The 19,957-nt window shown below is 32.3% G+C and overlaps 1 protein-coding gene across 5 annotated transcripts; it reads right to left on the reverse strand.

The window, feature by feature from the left end:
- Window positions 1-856: 856 nt before the first annotated feature.
- On the reverse strand, window positions 857-11,871 carry LOC132630059 (transcription factor GTE4). Of its 5 annotated transcripts, none has more exons than XR_009578477.1 (7): window positions 11,530-11,871; window positions 8,060-9,539; window positions 7,923-7,968; window positions 7,725-7,829; window positions 7,439-7,543; window positions 1,264-1,475; window positions 857-1,052 (listed from the first exon to the last, which is right to left on the reverse strand). XR_009578477.1 is itself a non-coding variant. In XM_060345597.1 (7 exons), the coding sequence occupies exons 3-6, from the start codon at window positions 9,515-9,517 to the stop codon at window positions 7,482-7,484; spliced, it is 1,671 nt and encodes a 556-aa protein (XP_060201580.1). In that variant the 5' UTR covers window positions 9,518-9,539; window positions 10,644-10,659; window positions 11,544-11,871; the 3' UTR covers window positions 857-1,052; window positions 7,439-7,481. The 5 variants fall into 5 exon arrangements, 4 of the variants coding, with proteins under 4 accessions (XP_060201580.1, XP_060201572.1, XP_060201566.1 ...); XM_060345597.1 differs by lacking the exon at window positions 1,264-1,475 and adding an exon at window positions 10,644-10,659 and having other exon boundaries at window positions 11,544-11,871; XM_060345589.1 differs by lacking the exon at window positions 1,264-1,475 and adding an exon at window positions 11,312-11,327 and having other exon boundaries at window positions 11,544-11,871.
- Window positions 11,872-19,957: the final 8,086 nt, after the last annotated feature.

A 19,957-nucleotide genomic window follows, 5' to 3' on the forward strand; every position in this document is an offset into this window, starting at 1 on the left:
AGACGTATTCTGAAAAGTAATAAAATGAAGCTATTTACGGATTATTTTTTTTCACCTGCATGTACGGACGGGTCTCCGAACTTCAAACAATTTTTTGCTAGCCTAGTACCCGAATTAACCAATTTTTGCACTTAAGGACTATTTTATTTTATCCAAATTTAAAGGATTATATTAGCGTCTAGAATTGTATAAAGTTCAAGTAACCTTTTATACTTAAAAGATAGTTCTGTTCTTTTATTCAACTCGAAATATATATATATATATATGTGTGTGTGTGTGTATCCGCCGACCTGGCTGGAATGCTGCTTTATGCAAAGTAGTAGTATTTATTTACATTAGTCTGAAATGTGCTCTGAAGAGGGCATAAAAATGCGCATGAAAAACATATGATTGACTAATATTAGGAGCAAAATTTTCATAGTTAAAAATGAAGTTAGGTCTCCTTTTTTGGTACGACAAAATTTAAGGTGCATGAGATGAATTTACATAGGAGAATCATGGTCAAATAAGATTTATATATATAACCGACTTCAACTTATTTGAAAAACTACGACGCAGTTATAATGGACTAGGCAACATCGACGGTGTATAGTCATTCCCAAAGGCCAAAAGTTGAAAAACTCCAGTATAAGTTTGGAAGGGAAAAGGGGAAGTGGAAATGGCAAAAGTTTACATGACAGATCCTAATACAACCCTAATTCCCCCAAAAGAAAAAAAGGAAAGAGGAAAGGGTTGTTCATTCAAAATACTAAAATTGGGGAAAGGAAGATATTAGTTAATTGTCCTGATTGGTTTATTGCTACTTCATTGAAACATAGGATATGTACAGAGCACCTAAAAGTTGTACAATTTAAGAAGAGATAAAAGGTTCAACCACATTAAATTGATTCAATCACTGAGTACAGGTCCACGTGACCTGAACAGTATGACTTCAAACTGCACATTCAGAAATCCATAAGCAAAATATACACAAGCTACAAACTAGGTGCTACTATTATACAATTTGAGACCAGCCAGCATATTCAACTACCATCTGCAGCTACTTTTGTAATCTGCACACAAACATAGAAATGTTAGCAAATTGGAGAGAAATATTAAGAATTAGTGTTGCAATGGATGGGAAAACAAGAATAAGATTAACTCGGAGATGTTGCCTTATTTGTATCTTGCATTACTCAAATAAGAAATTTCAACTGTACGGATTTTCAAAGGTTGATTCAACAAAAGAGTGGATATCTCCGAGTTTAATATTTGGTCCATTACCAAACAACCCTGGTAGAGCAACAAGACTATGGGCTGGGCTGGGCTGCTCAAAATCATCTCCAAAAAGGATATCATAGAAGCTCTCCTGAACACCAATCATTTTCATCGATCATGTTATGTAACAATGATGTTCAGACCTCTATAATTTCACATAGGTGACATTTCCAACATTTGTGTTACCAACACCATGTTATAATTGCATTGCCTTCAAGCTGCATGTGAATTCGTATTAAGGTCGCTCTCTGGATAGGTATTAATATGTTTTCAACTCTAAGCCATTAGATGCAACACAGTGAAAGAGGACTATATAACCCCTACATAAAAAGGCATAAAATTCATTGCCAGCAAGACTCAAATACAAGCATCAATCATTAATCATTAATCATATAATAAAGGTTCTATATCATCTGCCAAGTCAGTGTCATTAATGTTACCTACTTACCTTGACCTCCAGCAAATCATCCATCCTCAGTAATTATAAAGAAAAAAAATCATCACCAACCACAAAACCATAATGTTAAGCTGCACTATTCTATGTTCGGCATTCTTTATTTCTCTTATTGACCGCTAACCTTAGGAATTGAAGGGTACCTTAACCTCTGGTAAATCATCCATTCCATGTAATTCACAAGATCAAATCAATAAAGTATACCTTGATCCTAAACTAATTGGGGTTAACTATATGAATCCTCTATCATTCCACTCTTTTGAATTGTATCCTCTGTATCATTCTACTCTTTTCAAGCTTCATCCTATTCAAATACTAAAAAACTTATCTTTAAAACATTTAGGTTCAAATCCCAGCAGTGACAGAAATACCTGGCCCCCGTTTGGCCATAGATTTTGAAGTTGACACTTGAAACTTGAAAATTTAAGTTTTTGAAGTTGTGATTTTTGGAAATTGAAGTTGTGATTTTTGGAACTTGAAATTTTTTTGAAGACAGATTTTCAAAATCTTATCCAAAATCTATGAACAGATATTTGAAGATAAATTTTCAAAATCTAACCCAAAATTTATGGTCAAACGCTAGTTGGGTGATTTCTTCCCATCTGTTCTAGCCTTTGTGGACAAAGTTACCCGTAGCAGGTATCCCGTGGAATTAGTTGAGGTGCGTGCATGCTGGCCCGGACACCACGGTTATCAAAAAAAACATTGAGGTGGTCTCTAGTCTCCTACAACTAGAAGTATTGTATTCTCAAACAAACACCGGAACTAATGTAAGTGTAACAACTGATTCGTAATCCAACAAGCTAGTATTACCTATATGGTACCTTTGCATTTTGTAAATTAAGTCGACATAGATTTTGAGGGAACTTATCTTAATGTGGTATTAGATTTGTCCCCTTTTAGCTCCTTCAATCATCATACCACCACACGATATGGTCAAACCATCTCAAGTGATATTCTTTTCATTTTCTTCTGTGTGTGTTGTTTCCAGCAGCTATCGACTGCGATCATTTCTGATATTTTTCTACATCCACTTGACATCCACATTTTTACAACACTCATCTTGTGAACGTATCAAACCTTAAATCCTAAAATTCATTCACAATAGCGTTGATGGTCTCACAATGTTTTTATCCTATCACATAGTACTCTCTTAGCACTCCTCTGTTTCAGTTTCAGCTATCCTATTCTAATGATCTTCATCCATCATGTCATTTTCTTGTAGACTAAACCTAGATATTTGAATGTTTTGACACTACAATCTCATCTCATCTCACTTTAACTTCATTCTTCATATGGGGTTAAAGTTAAACTTGTACTGCATATGCTCTCTTCCTTCTACCCATCCTAAAGCACTTATTCTGGAGAGTGCTGTACTGCATATGCTCTCTTCCTTCTACCCATCCTAAAGCACTTATTCTGGAGAGTGCTGTACTGCATATGCTCTCTTCCTTCTACCCATCCTAAAGCACTTATTCTGGAGAGTGCCCTTCATTAGTTTAATCTTTTGATTGACTCCCTCACTAGTTTAGTCAATTAACACAATATCATCTACAACTATCATGCACATTTAAAAAAGGCTTAATACCTAGATGGACCCTTAAACTTGGCATGTTTTGTAAGATAGGCATATAAACTTACAAGGTGACCAGATAGACACTTAAACTTACTCAAAGTGTATTTTTCAAGTTTTCCAGTTGTTTTGAAAACAAAAACTATATTTTTCAAGCACTCACAATTTTCATGGCCAAACAAGCCCTAAATATATCACAAAATTTTTTTTTTAAAATGCAAAAATAAGGCAAACGCATATACATGAGACTATAAATGTGCACTTAAACTAATAAATACTCGCTAATCGCAATTTTGCAGCTTTCAATTAACTCGATTTTTTTTTTACACTTGAATAATTAAAAAACAATAACTTTAACCAATAAAAATCCTTAAAAAAAGAAATTTCAAATTAAGAAATTTCTTTTTTTTAAGGATTTTCTTCTCGGCTTTACAGTTTTCTTAATTTGAAATTTCTTTTTTTAAGGATTTTTATTGGTTAAAGTTATTGTTTTTTAATTATTCAAGTGTAAAAAAAAAAAACCGAGTTAATTGAAAGCTGCAAAATTGCGATTAGCGAGTATTTATTGGTTTAAGTGCACATTTATAGTCTCATGTATATGCGTTTGCCTTATTTTTGCATTTTAAAAAAAATATTTTGTGATATATTTAGGGCTTGTTTGGCCATGAAAATTGTGAGTGTTTGAAAAATATAGTTTTTGTTTTCAAAACAACTGGAAAACTTGAAAAATACACTTTGAGTAAGTTTAAGTGTCTATCTGGTCACCTTGTAAGTTTATATGCCTATCTTACAAAACATGTCAAGTTTAAGGGTCCATCTAGGTATTAAGCCTTTAAAAAATCATCTTGTATATGATTGATTAACTGAATTATGATCTATACTATATTTTTTTGAAACTGGTAAATTGATGATCTATACTATATTAAAAGCACAAATCTTCTTAGCGAGATGTCATTCAAAGAACAAATTTCACACTAGTCAAAATTGTAATTTAATTATTTTTATAATATTGAGCACTTTGAAATTGACTAATTTTTGGGTTATTAAAATTTTCCCTATTAGAAGTAAATATACCAGCTTTGTAAGAAAAGTAATAACACAGTAAACTCACATTAGGAGATGTTCAAGATCTTTGAGCTCCTCTTATGTTTAGGAGTCCTTTTTATGGTATTAAATTTTATCCAATTAATTATTAAACTCCAAATTATCACTTTATGTTTAGAATTCAGAAACTCATGTAACATTGTCGTTGAGTAAGAGGTTTCAGATTCAACAATTAGAGAGTGTTTGGCTAAACTTATAAGCTTGACTTATAAGTACTTTTTGCTTATCTACACGTTAGACGTAAATATAAGAAAGCTTAGAATCCAAGTGCTTATAAGTCAAATTAACCAAAAACTATAAGTTAGGCCAACTTATGGTTTTTCAGTTTATAAACATCTTTGGTTGACGAACCTTTACTATTTTATCTTTAATACGTAACTTTTTTAAATCTAGAAATACCCTTCCCGAAACAAAATCCTGAACTTCCTCTTTACCCCATATCCATTGTTCCTCCTTTTCTTTACAAAGACAAGGTAAAACATATAGTGTTTGACAAAAAAAATATTAAGGTTATTTTAGTCATTTTAACAGAAAAACAACTTATCAACATTTTTACCAAACACATTAACTGCTTATTTTCAATTTCGGAACTTTTATTCAAACACGTAACTGCATATTTATAAAATCAGTTTCAGCACTTAAAATGCATTTAAGCACCTAAAATTTAGAAGATATTTATGATCAGCTAACCCAAACGGGCTCTTAAAATCTTTCAGGATTCAACGATTCAAAAAAATAGACGAATTAGATTCAACTTATAACGTAACATGGTTGTTGGATAAAAAAGGAAAAAATATACTCCCCTCGTTTCAATTTAAAAAGGAAAAAAGGGGTCATTCTTTTTTGCATAGACTAATAAGGAAATAGGTTCACATAAATTGAAACGGAGGGAGTAATAGGTTTAGGACTCAACACTTTATCACTTTAGGATTTTCAAAAGTTTTCATTTTCTAGAATTTTAAAACTAAATTAATTCAAGATTACTTTTGCCCGATACAACAACAACAAACCCAGTGAAATCGCACAACGTGGGGTCTGGGGAGGGTAAAGAGTACGCAGACCTTACTTTTGCCCGATATTTTATAAATATCATAACTAATTGCTATGTCAGCTCAAGTTACTCATATTTTGTTAGAAAAAAAAAATCGGTTATCTCATTTAATTGATTTTTTTTTTTTGTGTGTGTGTATATATATATATATATATATATATGCTACATGATTTAAAAATTGAGTTATTTAAGAATAGCACTGGCAATTGACGTCCTTGAACCTAGCCATAATTTTCACAGTTTCATCGTTCGGGCAAACAATTCTCTATATTTCATGAAAAATAATTATTACAGAATCATTTTGATACCATTTTACATTCTTCATCATAAATATGTAATTAAACTATACTTATTCAACTCATATAAACTAATTATCATATTGTGCCGTCGGTTTATTTTCTAATATTTTCAATCCTTTGTTTTGGTTTAAATTTTTCTTTTGAATCTATATTTAATCTTACTCCCTCCGGGTCAATTTATGTGATAGTGTTTGATTGGGCACAAAGTTTAATAAAGAAAAAAAATCTTTTGAAATTTGTGGTCTAAAATAAGCCATAGATATTTGTGTGGCTATAAATCATCTCATTAAGGGTAAAATGGATTTTTTTGAGTTAGATTATTACTAAATATGACCTGCTGTGTTTTGCTGTATTATGAGCTGAGGTTCTATCTGAAACAGCCTCTCTATCTTCCACGGTAGGGGGTAAGGTCTGCGTACACTCTACCCTCCCCAGACCCCACTTGTGGTAGTTCACTGGGTATGGTGCTGTTGTTTTTGTAGATTATTACTAAACATAGAAATGTGTCATTTTTTTTTGGGGACTGACTAAAAGGGAAGAGGGTCACAGAAATTGGGACAGAGGGAGTAATATGTAAATTTATAATTTTGTTTGATGTTATATAAGACTTTGTAAATAAATTACACTTAGAGACTGGGCAAACTTGAAGGATGATGGTGTGTGCGTGGTTCAACTCACTTTAACTAATTATTGTATAATGTGAGATCCATGCATAAGGTAGTCAATTTTCTCAATATGTTCAATCCTAATTATAGGTTCAAGTCTAAATTCATAATTCATTTTTGTTCTATATTCTATACACTTTTTTTATTGACACACAAATAACACGTGCTAAAACTAGTAAGATAAATAAGTATGGGCTCAAGGGAACATCTAATCTAAAGCAATGTATATGGGAAACTCCTTATATTTCCCCCAACTATTCTAACACTTTCGACCAAACTTTCTTAGTCATCTATTATTCTAGAGATTTTTTGGTATCACTCAAAAAATTGAATATGTCAAACCTTCTAATCTTGAAAACATGGGACTCCTTGATACATGCCCTTTATGACCCCACAAAGGTCAGGGGTAAGGTCTACGCACACCCCACCCTCCCAGACTCACTTGTGGGACAATATTGGGTATGTTGTTGTATTTGAACTTTATTATTCTTAAGCACCCACCAAAAGATTTTTCATGACACTTACTATGTACTTTCTCAACATCAAAGAATATCCCATTGGATATAACTTTTCCTCCCCTTTTAAATTTCGATCAATCTTTATAGCAAAAAATATAGCTTTTGTAATAAATCTACTAGGATGAACCTAAAATGTGCCTCTATCTCCCTTGTAATATCCTATATTATGCTCTATCACTCTTTTAAGAAGATTCATAGTATGCTTTATAAGTTCTATACCACGATCTTGCGCACATCTTTAATGTTTGGAGACTACAGGATTAAGCAACACTTTTCTACGTTTGGCATTTTTTAGAAATTAAAGGTCCAAGACATCATCTTTACTCTTTTATTAACCTATCACTAAAAAGCTTTAAAACAAAGAATGAAAATAGAAAACCATGTATAGAAAGGCACTTTTATTCAAATTACTATCAGTAAATAGAATATTAGAAAAGTTGGACTGCTGTGGCACTTAAGGCAGCAAGTGGAAAGATTTTAGTTAGCATAGACCGAGGAAACAGAGTCCAGCATTTACCACAAGACATTAAAAGAGAGAATATTATATCTGGACAGCAGAGTCAACTTTTTGGTGAATGTTCGGCATCGGATCCACCTCCTGCGGAGCTTTCGCTATCAGAATCTGCAATTGAGGTGAAACAATAAGGGGAAAATAAAGACTTAGAAATAAAAATATCCAATCTTGACACCCCAAAGCCCCAACCCCAACACACACACTCAAAAGAAAAAGGTACATCAAAACAAAAGTGTGTGAGAGAGAGAGAGAGAGAGAGAGAGAAATTAAAGAGAAAAAGTAAAACTACCACTTGATGATGACACCGAGTCAGTGTTAGAGCTGCTTGGCTGACTAACATCTTTTCCCTGATTTTCTACATGAGCAGGAGTGGAGGAAGTGCCTTTCTCTTCTGCTAGAACATACAACTGAGTTAATACTACCTCGAATGAAATAATTGGGTTGGCTATGTCTAAGAGTTGGCAATTCTCACATTTTAAAAACTTACCTGCTTTGCTTTCTTTTGGAATTTCTACCACAACTGGGCTAGCATTCTGCAAAATAGCAAGGAGAGCATAAAACATAAAGCAAACGAGAATTACCCAAATTATATTATATCAGCAAAAATAATGCTCAATACTTTACCTCCTCCTGAACATTCGTCTCGACTTCCCTTTTTTCTTGATCAGCAAGTTCAATTTTTCTTTTGTTCTTGCTCAAGCTCTTTTTGTAATTGGTAACAAACCTGTCAAGCTCCCATAGGGTCTCAGTATCAACACTGTCAATATCCACTTCAATCTCATCATCCTGTTGGCATAGAGATGAATTCCTCTTTTTGATTATCTGTACAACATTTTCAAGCTTTTCAGAAGGTAAATTCTGTAGGCATGTGCTCAGCTTTTGCTTTTCATCATATGTCATCTCCCTTTTATTAGGATCCTTTGCTTTCGGCTTCTTTGGTGCAGGGGTCCTTCCAGATTGGGGGAGAGTGACAGATTTAATCTTGGAACCAACGAGATTGGTCGTTGATTCTGACCTGTCTAAAGTCCTCTTGGGGCCCACTTTTCCTCCAGAGTCCGTTAACAATCTCAATTCGCAAATATAATCAGCCTCTATAGGGGCCCACTTCTCCTCAAATATCTTGTTAAGTTGATCGGCCATCATATGGACATCTTGGCCCTTCGGATTATACGTCATAGCATTTTGAAATGTAAGTCTAACATCCTCAGCAAATTCTTTAGGAGAGGTATACCGATTTGTTTCCAGCCTGGACTTCACAGTTCCCAGATCCATTGGATTCTTAATAATGTCAAAATAGTCATGTAAACCAAGAGCCTTTATATCAACAGGCTGGTTAAACACCCAACCATGCTTGTGCTTCATCAATCTTTCAAGCAAAGCACGACAATTCTTTAGCATTTGATTTGATAACTTCCCCGGTATTGCATGTCCTGATTCTGGCCCACTCACTTTCTTTGCACTTGATTTCGATTTCGACTTTTTGTTGCTTTCAGCTGGGGGAAACTTATCCTTAGCTAACAAAAAATCTTTATTCCTATAAAATTGGTTTACCTTTGGTGTCCTCTTCTCCTTCTCCACATTATCACCCACACCATGGCTGTTCTCCACAACTGATACACTTAACTGATTCAAAGGCCTGGACTCAACAGATACCGGTCGGGCCCCACTATCCTGATCAATTCCAGGGCCAGTTTTCTGTACATCCGTTGCCTCGATTTTCTTCACCAAACTCCGAACCAAGTCCAACTCACTCTGCAGCTTCCTTCTTATCTCTCTCATCTCCCGCTTGGACTTGAACGATAAATTGATTCTAGCACTATTTTCTTGCCCACTACCTGCCAATATTCCATTATTCTCCAATATTAGAGAACGGTTCAGACTCGAAGAACCTTCTGAACCAACAATCTTTTGAGACAAATTGGCATCTTCCAGACCTAGGATTTGAGAATGTGGATGTTGTAACACATCACCTACGTTATTCAACCCTTTGAATGACTTCCGTCTGTAGACTTTGCTTTCAGGCATTTTCTGCAGCTCTTTCGATCCTCGATTTTCACCGTTCATCATTGTCCCCGAAGTCATACATTCGACAACAAAACCCTAACTGAATAATTCAAAAAAGTAATTGCATAAATATATGACACTTCCTCTCGCTCTTCAACAAAAATGAGTGATTTCTTATCAACAAATTACTACTGCTTAAAAAAACTGAACTCCTATTGATAAAAGACAATGAATTTCCTCTGAAGCAAGCTAATTTTACAACAAATAAAAAAAAAAAGGGCACAAGAGCACACTAGTATATGTACAGATATACAAAGCCTAAGCTAAATAGTCACTAAGCTAGAAACGATTTTCGTATAATAAATATACAGCCCAAAACAATGAGAAACAAATTATCACACTCCCAAGTTGAGAAACTCATATGCTGTAAACACTCAGATTTATGTAACTTATTACTCCTCTCTGTCCCAAATTAGTTATCATGTTTACTCGAGAGCTAATTTAACTAATCTTCAAAGCTAAATTGGACTAGATCAACTCAATATTTTCCAATTAAACTTTTAACATCAAAAACTTTAGTATGTGAACAGAGATAGCAAACAGTCGTTAAGCTAGAAACGACTTCGTAGCACAAACATACAGCTCAAAACAACGAGAAACAAATTTTTACTAGTTGAGAAACTCATATGCCTTAAATACCCGGATTTTATGTAAATTATTACTCTCTATCCCAAATTATTTATCATGTTTTCTCGAGAGTTAATTTGACTAATCTTTGAAGCTAAGTTAGACTAGATCAACTCAATACTTTCCAATTAAAATTTAAATCTTCAAAAAATACTACAAACTGAAACTTTCTCGCATTAATTTGATGAAAAAAACACATTTTAAGATATTAGTGAAAGTTTTTATAGTTAGACTCTCGAGAAGCGAAGCAAAGAAGGTAATACATCAACTTATGGAGATTTTTAGGGTTTAAAGTAAAAGCACAATAACGAACACATACCTTAAGTAGATCTTCGAAGCTAACTTGACCTAGATCAACTCAATATTTTTCAATTAACACTTAAATATTCAAAAACTTCACAAAAAATACTACAAATGGAACTTTCCTCACATCAATTTGATGAAGAAAATACATATTCTCAACTGCTTATGGAGATATTTAGGGTTTAAACTAAGAGCACAATAACGAAAAACATACCTTTAGTAGATCTTCACACATTAGTTATCATGTTTCGTTTTTCAAAGTTAATTTAACTAATCTTCAAGCTAAACTGAACTACATCAACTCAATACTTTCCAATTAACACTTAAACATTCAAAAACTTTACAAAAAATACAACTTTTCACATCAATTTGAAGAAAAAACACATAATTTAACCTGCTTATGGATATTTTTAGGGTTTAAACTAAAACAAACACATACCTTTAGTAGATCTTCATACATACACACACACACTTTTTTATAGTTAATTTAACTAATCTTCGAAGCTAAATCAACTAAATCAACTCAACACCTTCAAATTAACACTTAAACATTCAAAAACTTTACCCAAAAAACAACTTTTTCACATCAATTTGATGAAAGAATACATATTTTAAGCTGCTTATGGATATTTTTAGGGTTTAAACTAAAACAAACATATACCTTTAGTAGATCTTCATACATACACACACACACTTTAGTAGTTAATTTAACTAATCTTCGAAGCTAAATTCAACTAAATCAACTCAACACCTTCAAATTAACACTTAAACATTCAAATACTTTACCCAAAAAACAACTTTTTCACATCAATTTGATGAAAAAATACATACTTTAAGCTGCTTATGGAGATAGCTAGGGTTTCAACTTAAAAAAACACATACCTTTAGTAGATCTTCACACACGCACTCTTTTATAGTTAATTTAACTAATCTTCGAAGCTAAATTCAACTAAATCAACTCAATATTTTTCAATTAACACTTAAACAATCAAAAACTTTACGATAAATACAACTTTTCTCACATCAATTTGATGAAAAAAAATACATATTTTAAGCTGCTTATGGAGATTTCTAGGGTTTAAACTAAAACGAACACATACCTTTAGTAGATCTGCACACACACACACACAGTAACTTTCTCTCTCTATAAATCAAAGCTGCTTTCTCTCACTTCAATTTTTCTTTTTTCTAATATCGGAGAAGAATAGTGCGAAATGCGAGTCGCGTGGTGGCCACGACGGAATGGAGGGTTAGGATTTTGTCATCCTGAAGGAGGTGAGAGATCGACGGTCCAGATTTTGAGTTGATCGGAATGTTGACATTTGTGATGGTCTTTGTGGATGTTACCCACGCGTTGAAGGTGGCGCGTGGCTAGTGAAATGTTTGGTCATTGGGCCGAAAGTACAAACAAGGTGCACACGTATTTAAGATATAACCAAATGCTATACTTTCCTCTATTTTAATTTAAGTGTGTTAGTTTAATCAGGTATAGAGTTTAAAAAATAAAAAGAGATTTTTGAATTTTATAATCTTAAATTAAAGATATGGATAATGTACTAAAATGTTCAATGAAGCTTGTTGTTATAAATTTATCACGTAACATGTTTGAATTATCAACTTATTAAATATAGATTGTGATATACTTTTTATGACAGGTAAAAAAGGATAAAGACACTTAAATTGGGACAGAGGAAGTATATTTATAGAAGTTTAATTGCTTGGAAATTGATATACGATCCTGAAATTTGGAATGACTTTGAACTTCAGACATTTATATCTGAATTTCAAAGAATCTTGTTCATCCCTGCAAATATTTTATTTTCCCACCGACGTTCACTTAAGTTAAACTACAGAGTAAGGCTGCATACAATAAACTCTTGTGAATCTGTTCCTTCCCAAACACTGCACGTATCGGGAGTTTAATGCATCGAGCTGCTCTTTGTTCACTTAAGTTAAACTCACAAGATTATTGTTTTTTCAAGCTTGAAACAATAATATTTTTATATGGTATTTTAATTTTCTCCGTTCAAATAGAAATTCAAAACCAATCGGTTGCAAATAATAAAACCAAAGGGGTTTCAACAAGAAATATGTAACAAATGTGGCTACAGTGGAAGACACTTTTCGGTAGTTGCTTCTTCCCTTTCTATTTCTTCTTCCCTTGAAAGATTTGGTTACTATTTTGGAGTAATTGTAATAATTTGAAGATGAACTCTTATATTAATGCATGTGATTACAATTCTCCCAATCGATATAATTTCCCTTCATTAAAAAATATGCATTAACTTCGAATTTTAAGCAAACAGTTTTAATTTCTCAGAAACTCATGAATATTTCGAAGTTCACCACTCACTATTCAGACCAGCAAGTAAAACTCGAGTTTCAGCTAAATATTCCAAATTAGTTTTCAATTAACATTATCCATACATGTGAAACACGCTATTGTACAATAACCAAGACGAATGAATATTTCAAATCTGCTAACACTAACTACAAGGCACAAGCTAAATAATTTTAAGAATTAAGTATAACTTAAATAACAAAATAAAATTGGCTACTGAATGCAATTCATTACTTTATTGCCATTCGAGCCCATATAAGATTTAGCATGATGAAGACCAACCCAAATGAAAATGAGAAATAACTCGGGTTGAAATAGTCTTAGCTCCTGAATATTCAGACAATATAAGAAAAACGGAAAAAATAAAATTATTAAAAACGGAGAAAATAAGATCGTTGAATAAATACTAAGTTAGAAGTTATATGAAAATACTTATTAGTTCATATTTATTTAAAAAAATTATGTTATGCATTTATTAATTTTGATATGAAAATTTGGTATGAGTAAGCCTTCTATTAATCAAGTAGCTTAATTTAACAAGAGTTATGGATTTTTTTTTATGTTAACTCCCTTTATCTCTTGATCTTCATCCAGAGGCGGATCTAGAATTTGAAGGTGGCGGGTGCCACTATTTTCTTCAATGTACATCTTGTTAGAAATGTATATTTGGGTCGGGTCCATCTCTTTTTAATTTATTCGAGTCAAATTAATAGGCTTTTTTTTTATTTGCAAATATGAAAATTACATCTCAAAAATCAAGAAACGAACATAATTAGCATCTTAAACAAGGAATCACACTCATTAACACCCATTTACAACAGAAGTAAAATCAACATTTTCACCAGGGACTTGCATCTCTTATGTATATTAAAAAAATGAATTTGCACAAGTAAAATAACATCTTCAATAAGAGAATTACACCAATCAAAATAAGAAAAATAATAGAAAAACTCTTCAATAGGTAAATACACCCCATAAGTAAATGTAGAATTAGATAAACTACAAGTTCTCAAAAATAAATCATAAATTTCATGTTTTTCTGAGCAGTGATTACGAAATTTCCATCACAATTTAAGTAGTAAAAGTGATTTAAAAGAAAAATTTGTCTAGTACATGCGTTAAAAGAGCAAATAATTTAGGCATCATGCATTGATAGGTAGATTTATGCCTTAAATTGTGTTTAATTAATACAACAACAACAACCCAGTGAAATCCCACAACGTGGGGTCTGAGGAGGGTAAAGTGTACGCAGACATTACTCCTACTAATGTAGGACGGCTGTTTCTGAAAGACCACCGGTTCAATAGAAAGCATAAAAAGAGGTCAGATAAGGCCAAAAAATTCAAAGCGATGGAAATGAAAATAACGAAAGCGACCAGCCATGATGAAACAGTTTGCAAAGGAACAGTAGCTATCACAGATAAAATAAAATAATCAAAGTACATGAAATAACATATAGTAGCAGAAAACAAAGGAAAACACTTTGGAGGAGATATAATGGCTTCTCTATTAGCTTACCTAATCAAGCCGCAGAAGTGGGAGACGAATATTGTTACCCTGAATTCTTGAATGCACAAGGTAGCCTTCAAGCTGCAATCCAGCAATACAAAGAAAGACAATATGATTATGTTATTTCCTTAGCTAATACAGCTTTAGCCTTTGTTAACAATTGTCATGGGTCTGAAGATTTGGGAAATCTTATTGAAAAAATTATACAACAAATTATGGCGGAGTTTGATTGTGACTTGACGGTGTAAATCTGTTTTACATTGTCAGTGCATAGAAATTATACTCAATTAGAAATGATTCAAATCTTCATCTTTAACTCCCTTTTAGATTAAGCTTCAACACTTGAACTACATCCACAAGTAACCACAATAACCCGATTATGAATATCAAGTTTTTCCATTCGATAAGCTTGCTTTTAGGAGTCATCTCTCGTCTTTATTGAGGAAATATAAAACAGACTTAATTACATACTAATAAAACGGCAAGAAAAATATATAGTGAATGAAATGGTCTCTTTCAATTCATACCTAGCTACTTAGATACAGTGACAAATCCAATACTGAGTTTGTAAATTCAGTAGAATTCAACATTTTATGGTCAAACTCGATATTTCTATTATATATAAGAGCGGTGGAGGGACGAACACGATTGTCCCTCCTTGTACTAACCGCTTCAAAAATATACACTTAATAAATTCTTATACTAAAAGCTGGAGTATATAACTTGTACTCTTTAACCAACTATTTTTTTATCCCACATAGACATATGTCACAGTATCACATAAATCGAATAAAGAAAGTATTAATTAATATAGTACATATTTTCAGCGTATTAAATTATTTAATTAATATATTGAGTTAATTTAGTGTAAATATGCAGATAAATATTTACTCATGTGACCCCTTAGAGGATGTACTTTTCCAGAAAATACGAGCGTCCCCTAATTAGGATTAGTTAGGATGATAAGCGCAATAGGTAAACACATATCACACGCTGAGTGTTTAAACTAAATCAATGTACCGCCTCTCTTCTCCCTCTTATTACGTTCTCTAAGAATTAATAAATGAAGTAAAATCAGTAATTAATGTGAAGGGTAAAATAAGAAGAAGAAAGATTTCTTTGTCTTGATATGTTAACATGGACAATTACTTTTATCCTCATTTTCCTTCTTTGTCAATACTTTACTTATCTTACTCTTCTTTGTATTCTTTGATTATTATTTCTTTACATTTAGAAAAATGTATTATTTCATATTTTCATTTCGGAATTAAAATTTGGTGATTTACGATATATATCTTTCTAATTTTGATTTCTCTATAACAATTCATTTTATCTAAAATTGTTAATATAAAAAATTATAATGTAACTAATTTTTTGATTAATTTAATAAAAATATTTTATTAGTTTTGCTTTTAAAAAATTCAATATATACAACACAATGGTTCTTATGTTTGGATCTGAATAGTTAATTAATTGAGATAGATATTAACTTGTCGGTATACATATAACATATTAAACAATTTAAAAGAAAAAATCTAGAATCAAAATATTAATTTTCCCTCACCTTCATACTGATTTTATTTTTCACATCGATGAACAACTTTCATTGTCATGACAATGAGAAATTTTTAAAAATTATTTACAAAATACAAATCTTAAAGACTGGTTAATTAAAGTGAATAAACATGTTCGGCCCGTGCATCGCACGGGCATATATGGCTAGTATTTGTACAGAAGACTAGTATGTGTAGAGTTGATTATATATTTCAAAATCTAATCGCGTAACTCAGAATTCATAGCATAAATACTTAATTAGATACTTTTGGTATAGTGACATTTAATATGTTAAATTATAATTAGTGAGTGAAATATCATTCTCTAAGCCTCAAATATGAATGCCTGGATCTGTCCATATATGTGAATGCAAGTTGTCAAGAGGACAGTGACGTATTGGATTTCTTGATCAGCACTGACTCAGTCATAAATTGCAAGCAGACAATTCTTTCAATCTATATCTTCTCTTCAATAAAAATTTACTCATATTCACTATCGAAAAATATTATTGGATCGAGTTCATTTATTAGAGGTGTTAATTAACTCGTTAGTCAATTAATTAATCTTTCGCTCAAATTATAAAGCGATTGCCTACACTATTATAAGTGTAGGGAAAGGAGGTTTTCCTCACGTTCTTTGTGAGAAACAAATAATGGCTAGGATTAGCTAAGACGAAATGTTTGTTGCTTTTTCTAGAGGATATTTAGGCGATAAGAATCAAAGAATTTCTTCTTACTTTTGTAATAATTCCTACTGATCAGTAACTCAAGTTGTGATTGAAAGAGATTCGATTCCGCAAAGAGAAACTTGTAGGTTTCCTAAATTAGTTATATTGAATACTTTCATCGCCTATATAGGCCCCTATTTATTTCGGTAAAAAATTATCTGTGTCCGAAGTTTATTTCAAATCAATTAATATAAGATATGTATTTTTTCCTTCTTATGTTTATTACTTAATCACAATATATTCGCACTTTGACTTTCCTGTCATGTGACCAGGAGGCAACGGATTCGAGTCGTAAAAACATCCGTCCCTTCCCCGGGTAACATCATGTGACCAGGGTAAGACTGTGTACAATAGACCATTGTGATCCGTCCCTTCCCCGGATGCCGCGCATAGCGGCAGCTACCGGGCTGCCCTTTTTTTCGCACTTTGACTTTCATTTTAATCAAATTATTTTATTTAATGAAATACATATTGCGAGCAAACCTACCCTTTTCAGATTTTCCTTGGGCATTTGATGAAGATAATCAATCAATATATGTCAGCTTTTGTTCTGCTTCTTGCGGCTTCTTCACGTTTTTTTTAAAAACGTGGATCGAAGCAAAGTTGCTTTCAAAGCCTGATATTTAGCTCTCAAGCATTTCCATTTCCTCCTTGGATTCTTTCACATGCATATCATAACTCTCTGGCTACTTTATGCTCTTTCATGCCCGGATGCATCTTTGGAGCAGTATTTTTTTTTTTTCATTAGGTGTTCGGTACCCGCATTGGAACTCGGTTATTCTAGATTCGCGTCAGGTAGGGCCCATTAGATGAAAGCGCTCCCTATCAAGGATTTTTTTCATATCCAGGACTTGAATCCAAGACCTCTGATTGAGGGGCTTTGGAGCAGTATTTCGTGACATCGCTTCCTCGATTTTTTTATTTGTTATATATGATATAGCTAAAATATTATAAAAAATGATATTGCTTAAATATCAAAGCTTCGCTGAGCGTTGGTGTAGTAGGTCCTTTTTCCCTTTAGGAGGCCTGTGGATCGAGCTTTGTATTCTAATTTTGCTATTTTTTAATCATTAGTCAATTTCTCTATCTTCACAAGGTAGGGATAAAATCTGAGTACACGCTACTCTCTCCAGACCCAACTTGTGAAATTATGTTAGGTATGTTGTTGTTATTGTCAATTTCTATGATTCTCAAAAGAATAATTGTGTGTAGAAATCGAATCGATAATATCATACGGAGGTAAAAGAGAAGTAAAGTAGTCGGTCAAAGTTACATTAATGTTTAATTACCATTGTAATAATCTATTTTAGACCATGATGAATAAATTATTATTATTTCTAATAAAGCTACCATTGATTCAAAAAATATGAAAACATTTGTCCAAAAGAAATGTAGTATTGTATTTACTTGATATGATCTAAGTATTGTTTGGTCTTTCTTCACATCTTTAAATGACGACATAGCTTACTAGATACTGGGTTCTATTTCCATTCCAGGAATTGGTAACATATTATACTGTAAATGTTCGTTGAGAAAAAAATTAATTTCAAATCTCAAAATTTAATGAGTCTTACCACAATAATACAAGATATTCTATACACACTGGTGTCATAGTTGAGATTCCTTTATTCTTAATTAGATATCGAGTTCAGATCTTGAAAACAAAGAACAGCTCGATAATAAGAGATTTATCCTTTTGGTGAACTTGCCGGGTGCAAATTCAGATTAATCGGTCAATTTTCTTGATATGAAACAATATGCATGTATGTGACTGCAAACTCATCTATCAGTTTATTTGATTAATTGTATATTGCTAATAATTTTGAATTAAGTTTCAAGTTAACGTGTTCTTGCACAACTTCTACAAAAACAAAAACCACAAATATCTTACACTTAATAACATTTCTAATAATCAAGGAATTATTAGTCACACTCCTATTTCCTTCCTTTTTCTTTTTTTTTTTCCTTGGGGGTTTGGGTTGCCTCAGTTTTGGCATAGTGTACATTCCACGTGTACTTGAGAAAATGGGACAGACATAAAAGTATTATTATTTGGATGAAAATTAATACTATCTTTTTACGGTTTTCGTCAAGCTGCTTTTCACGAAAAATATACACAGTAAAAACTTAATCAAAAAGAACGTAACTAAGAGAATTGAAATTGGACTGAGTTGAGCAACGGGTAAAATCCTAGACAGACGACTTACTAGTGGCATAATGACCTTGTTGTTACGACCTACTGAAATCAACCCCTTGATTGTTAATCAGAAAGAAACTTCTGCATGTTAGAGGAATGAAAATGAAAGAAGTTGGTGTCAAGACTTAATGAGTAGACGAGTAAGAATAAATTCCTTTTTCAAGTAATGACTAAGAGTAGGCTGTCATCTGCATCCAAAATATACGACAGCTATAATCAAATATCCACCAATAATTCATTAGATGAGTGATACGTTTTGCTTCTTTTTTTTCCTCCCAAGTCCCAACTGTTATGCATTGGCATCGATCAATCTATTCTTGAAAATATATGTGGCATTTATTTATTAGAAAATATGAAAATTATTCCATTACAATATAATTTATATGAACACGGCTGTGTGTGTATATTCTTTTCCCGGGCTACATCATCTGTGAACAATGTCGGGAAGAAGATGTGAGAACCTTCAGTTAATTAGATATGAAGATATATGCATGCATTTGTAAACTTCAGAGCCTGGTTATAAACCAACTCTATTCCCGTGAAAGAAAGGGTGATAAAAAAAATAACGTGGTTAATATTTTACTAGCAAATGAACGTCGTCAAGCATAAATAATGGGCTTAAAGTCGGATTAATTATTTAAGTAAAAAATTGCATGATTTCATACGCATTTTAATTAGTCGTACCGTTAAAATCAATTTTTTCCTTTCAAAATTGAACATGATCGACTTTAAGATATGAATTGAGTGTCATTAGATGTGTAAAAAGATTATTTTTAAATTTTATTTTGTCATAGTATAATTTTAATTATTAGCAACTATAGTTTAACTTACTAATAAGTGGAGCCCTTCTATGTGATCATTCATTTAATTCCTTATTCATCATAAGCAAAACCGGTGTAAAATAACAGTTGAAGATACGATATGAATAATATGGTGGTGAAACCCTAACCAACATAGCCTTTTTTTTTTTTTTTTTTTTTTTTTTGTCAAAACTAATAGGTCGTCTTTTCAAATTTAATCATGTAATCCGCGTAAAGGACCCGTGAAGCTTCTTTCTCTTCTATATGGACCATATGAAGTTAATTGATTTAATTTTGTATTGAACTTAAGTAAGTTATATATACTGATTGATAATCTAAGTTTTTCTTACACATATAGTCAGTGCAAGTTAATTGAATATAGCAGGTTATATACTATATC

The sequence above is a fragment of the Lycium barbarum genome, chromosome 1 (assembly GCF_019175385.1).
Source record: "Lycium barbarum isolate Lr01 chromosome 1, ASM1917538v2, whole genome shotgun sequence".
Classification (NCBI taxonomy): domain Eukaryota; kingdom Viridiplantae; phylum Streptophyta; class Magnoliopsida; order Solanales; family Solanaceae; genus Lycium; species Lycium barbarum.

What these genes read in the sequence shown, in the direction of transcription:
- LOC132630059 (XM_060345597.1), bottom strand. Translation starts at nt 9,517, where the DNA reads ATGACTTCGGGGACAATGATGAACGGTGAAAATCGAGGATCGAAAGAG. An exon ending in AGACGAATGTTCAGGAGGAG is followed by an intron (nt 7,969 to 8,059) that starts GTAAAGTATTGA and finishes GCTATTTTGCAG; the next exon opens with AATGCTAGCCCAGTTGTGGT. An exon ending in TCCAAAAGAAAGCAAAGCAG is followed by an intron (nt 7,830 to 7,922) that starts GTAAGTTTTTAA and finishes TGTATGTTCTAG; the next exon opens with CAGAAGAGAAAGGCACTTCC.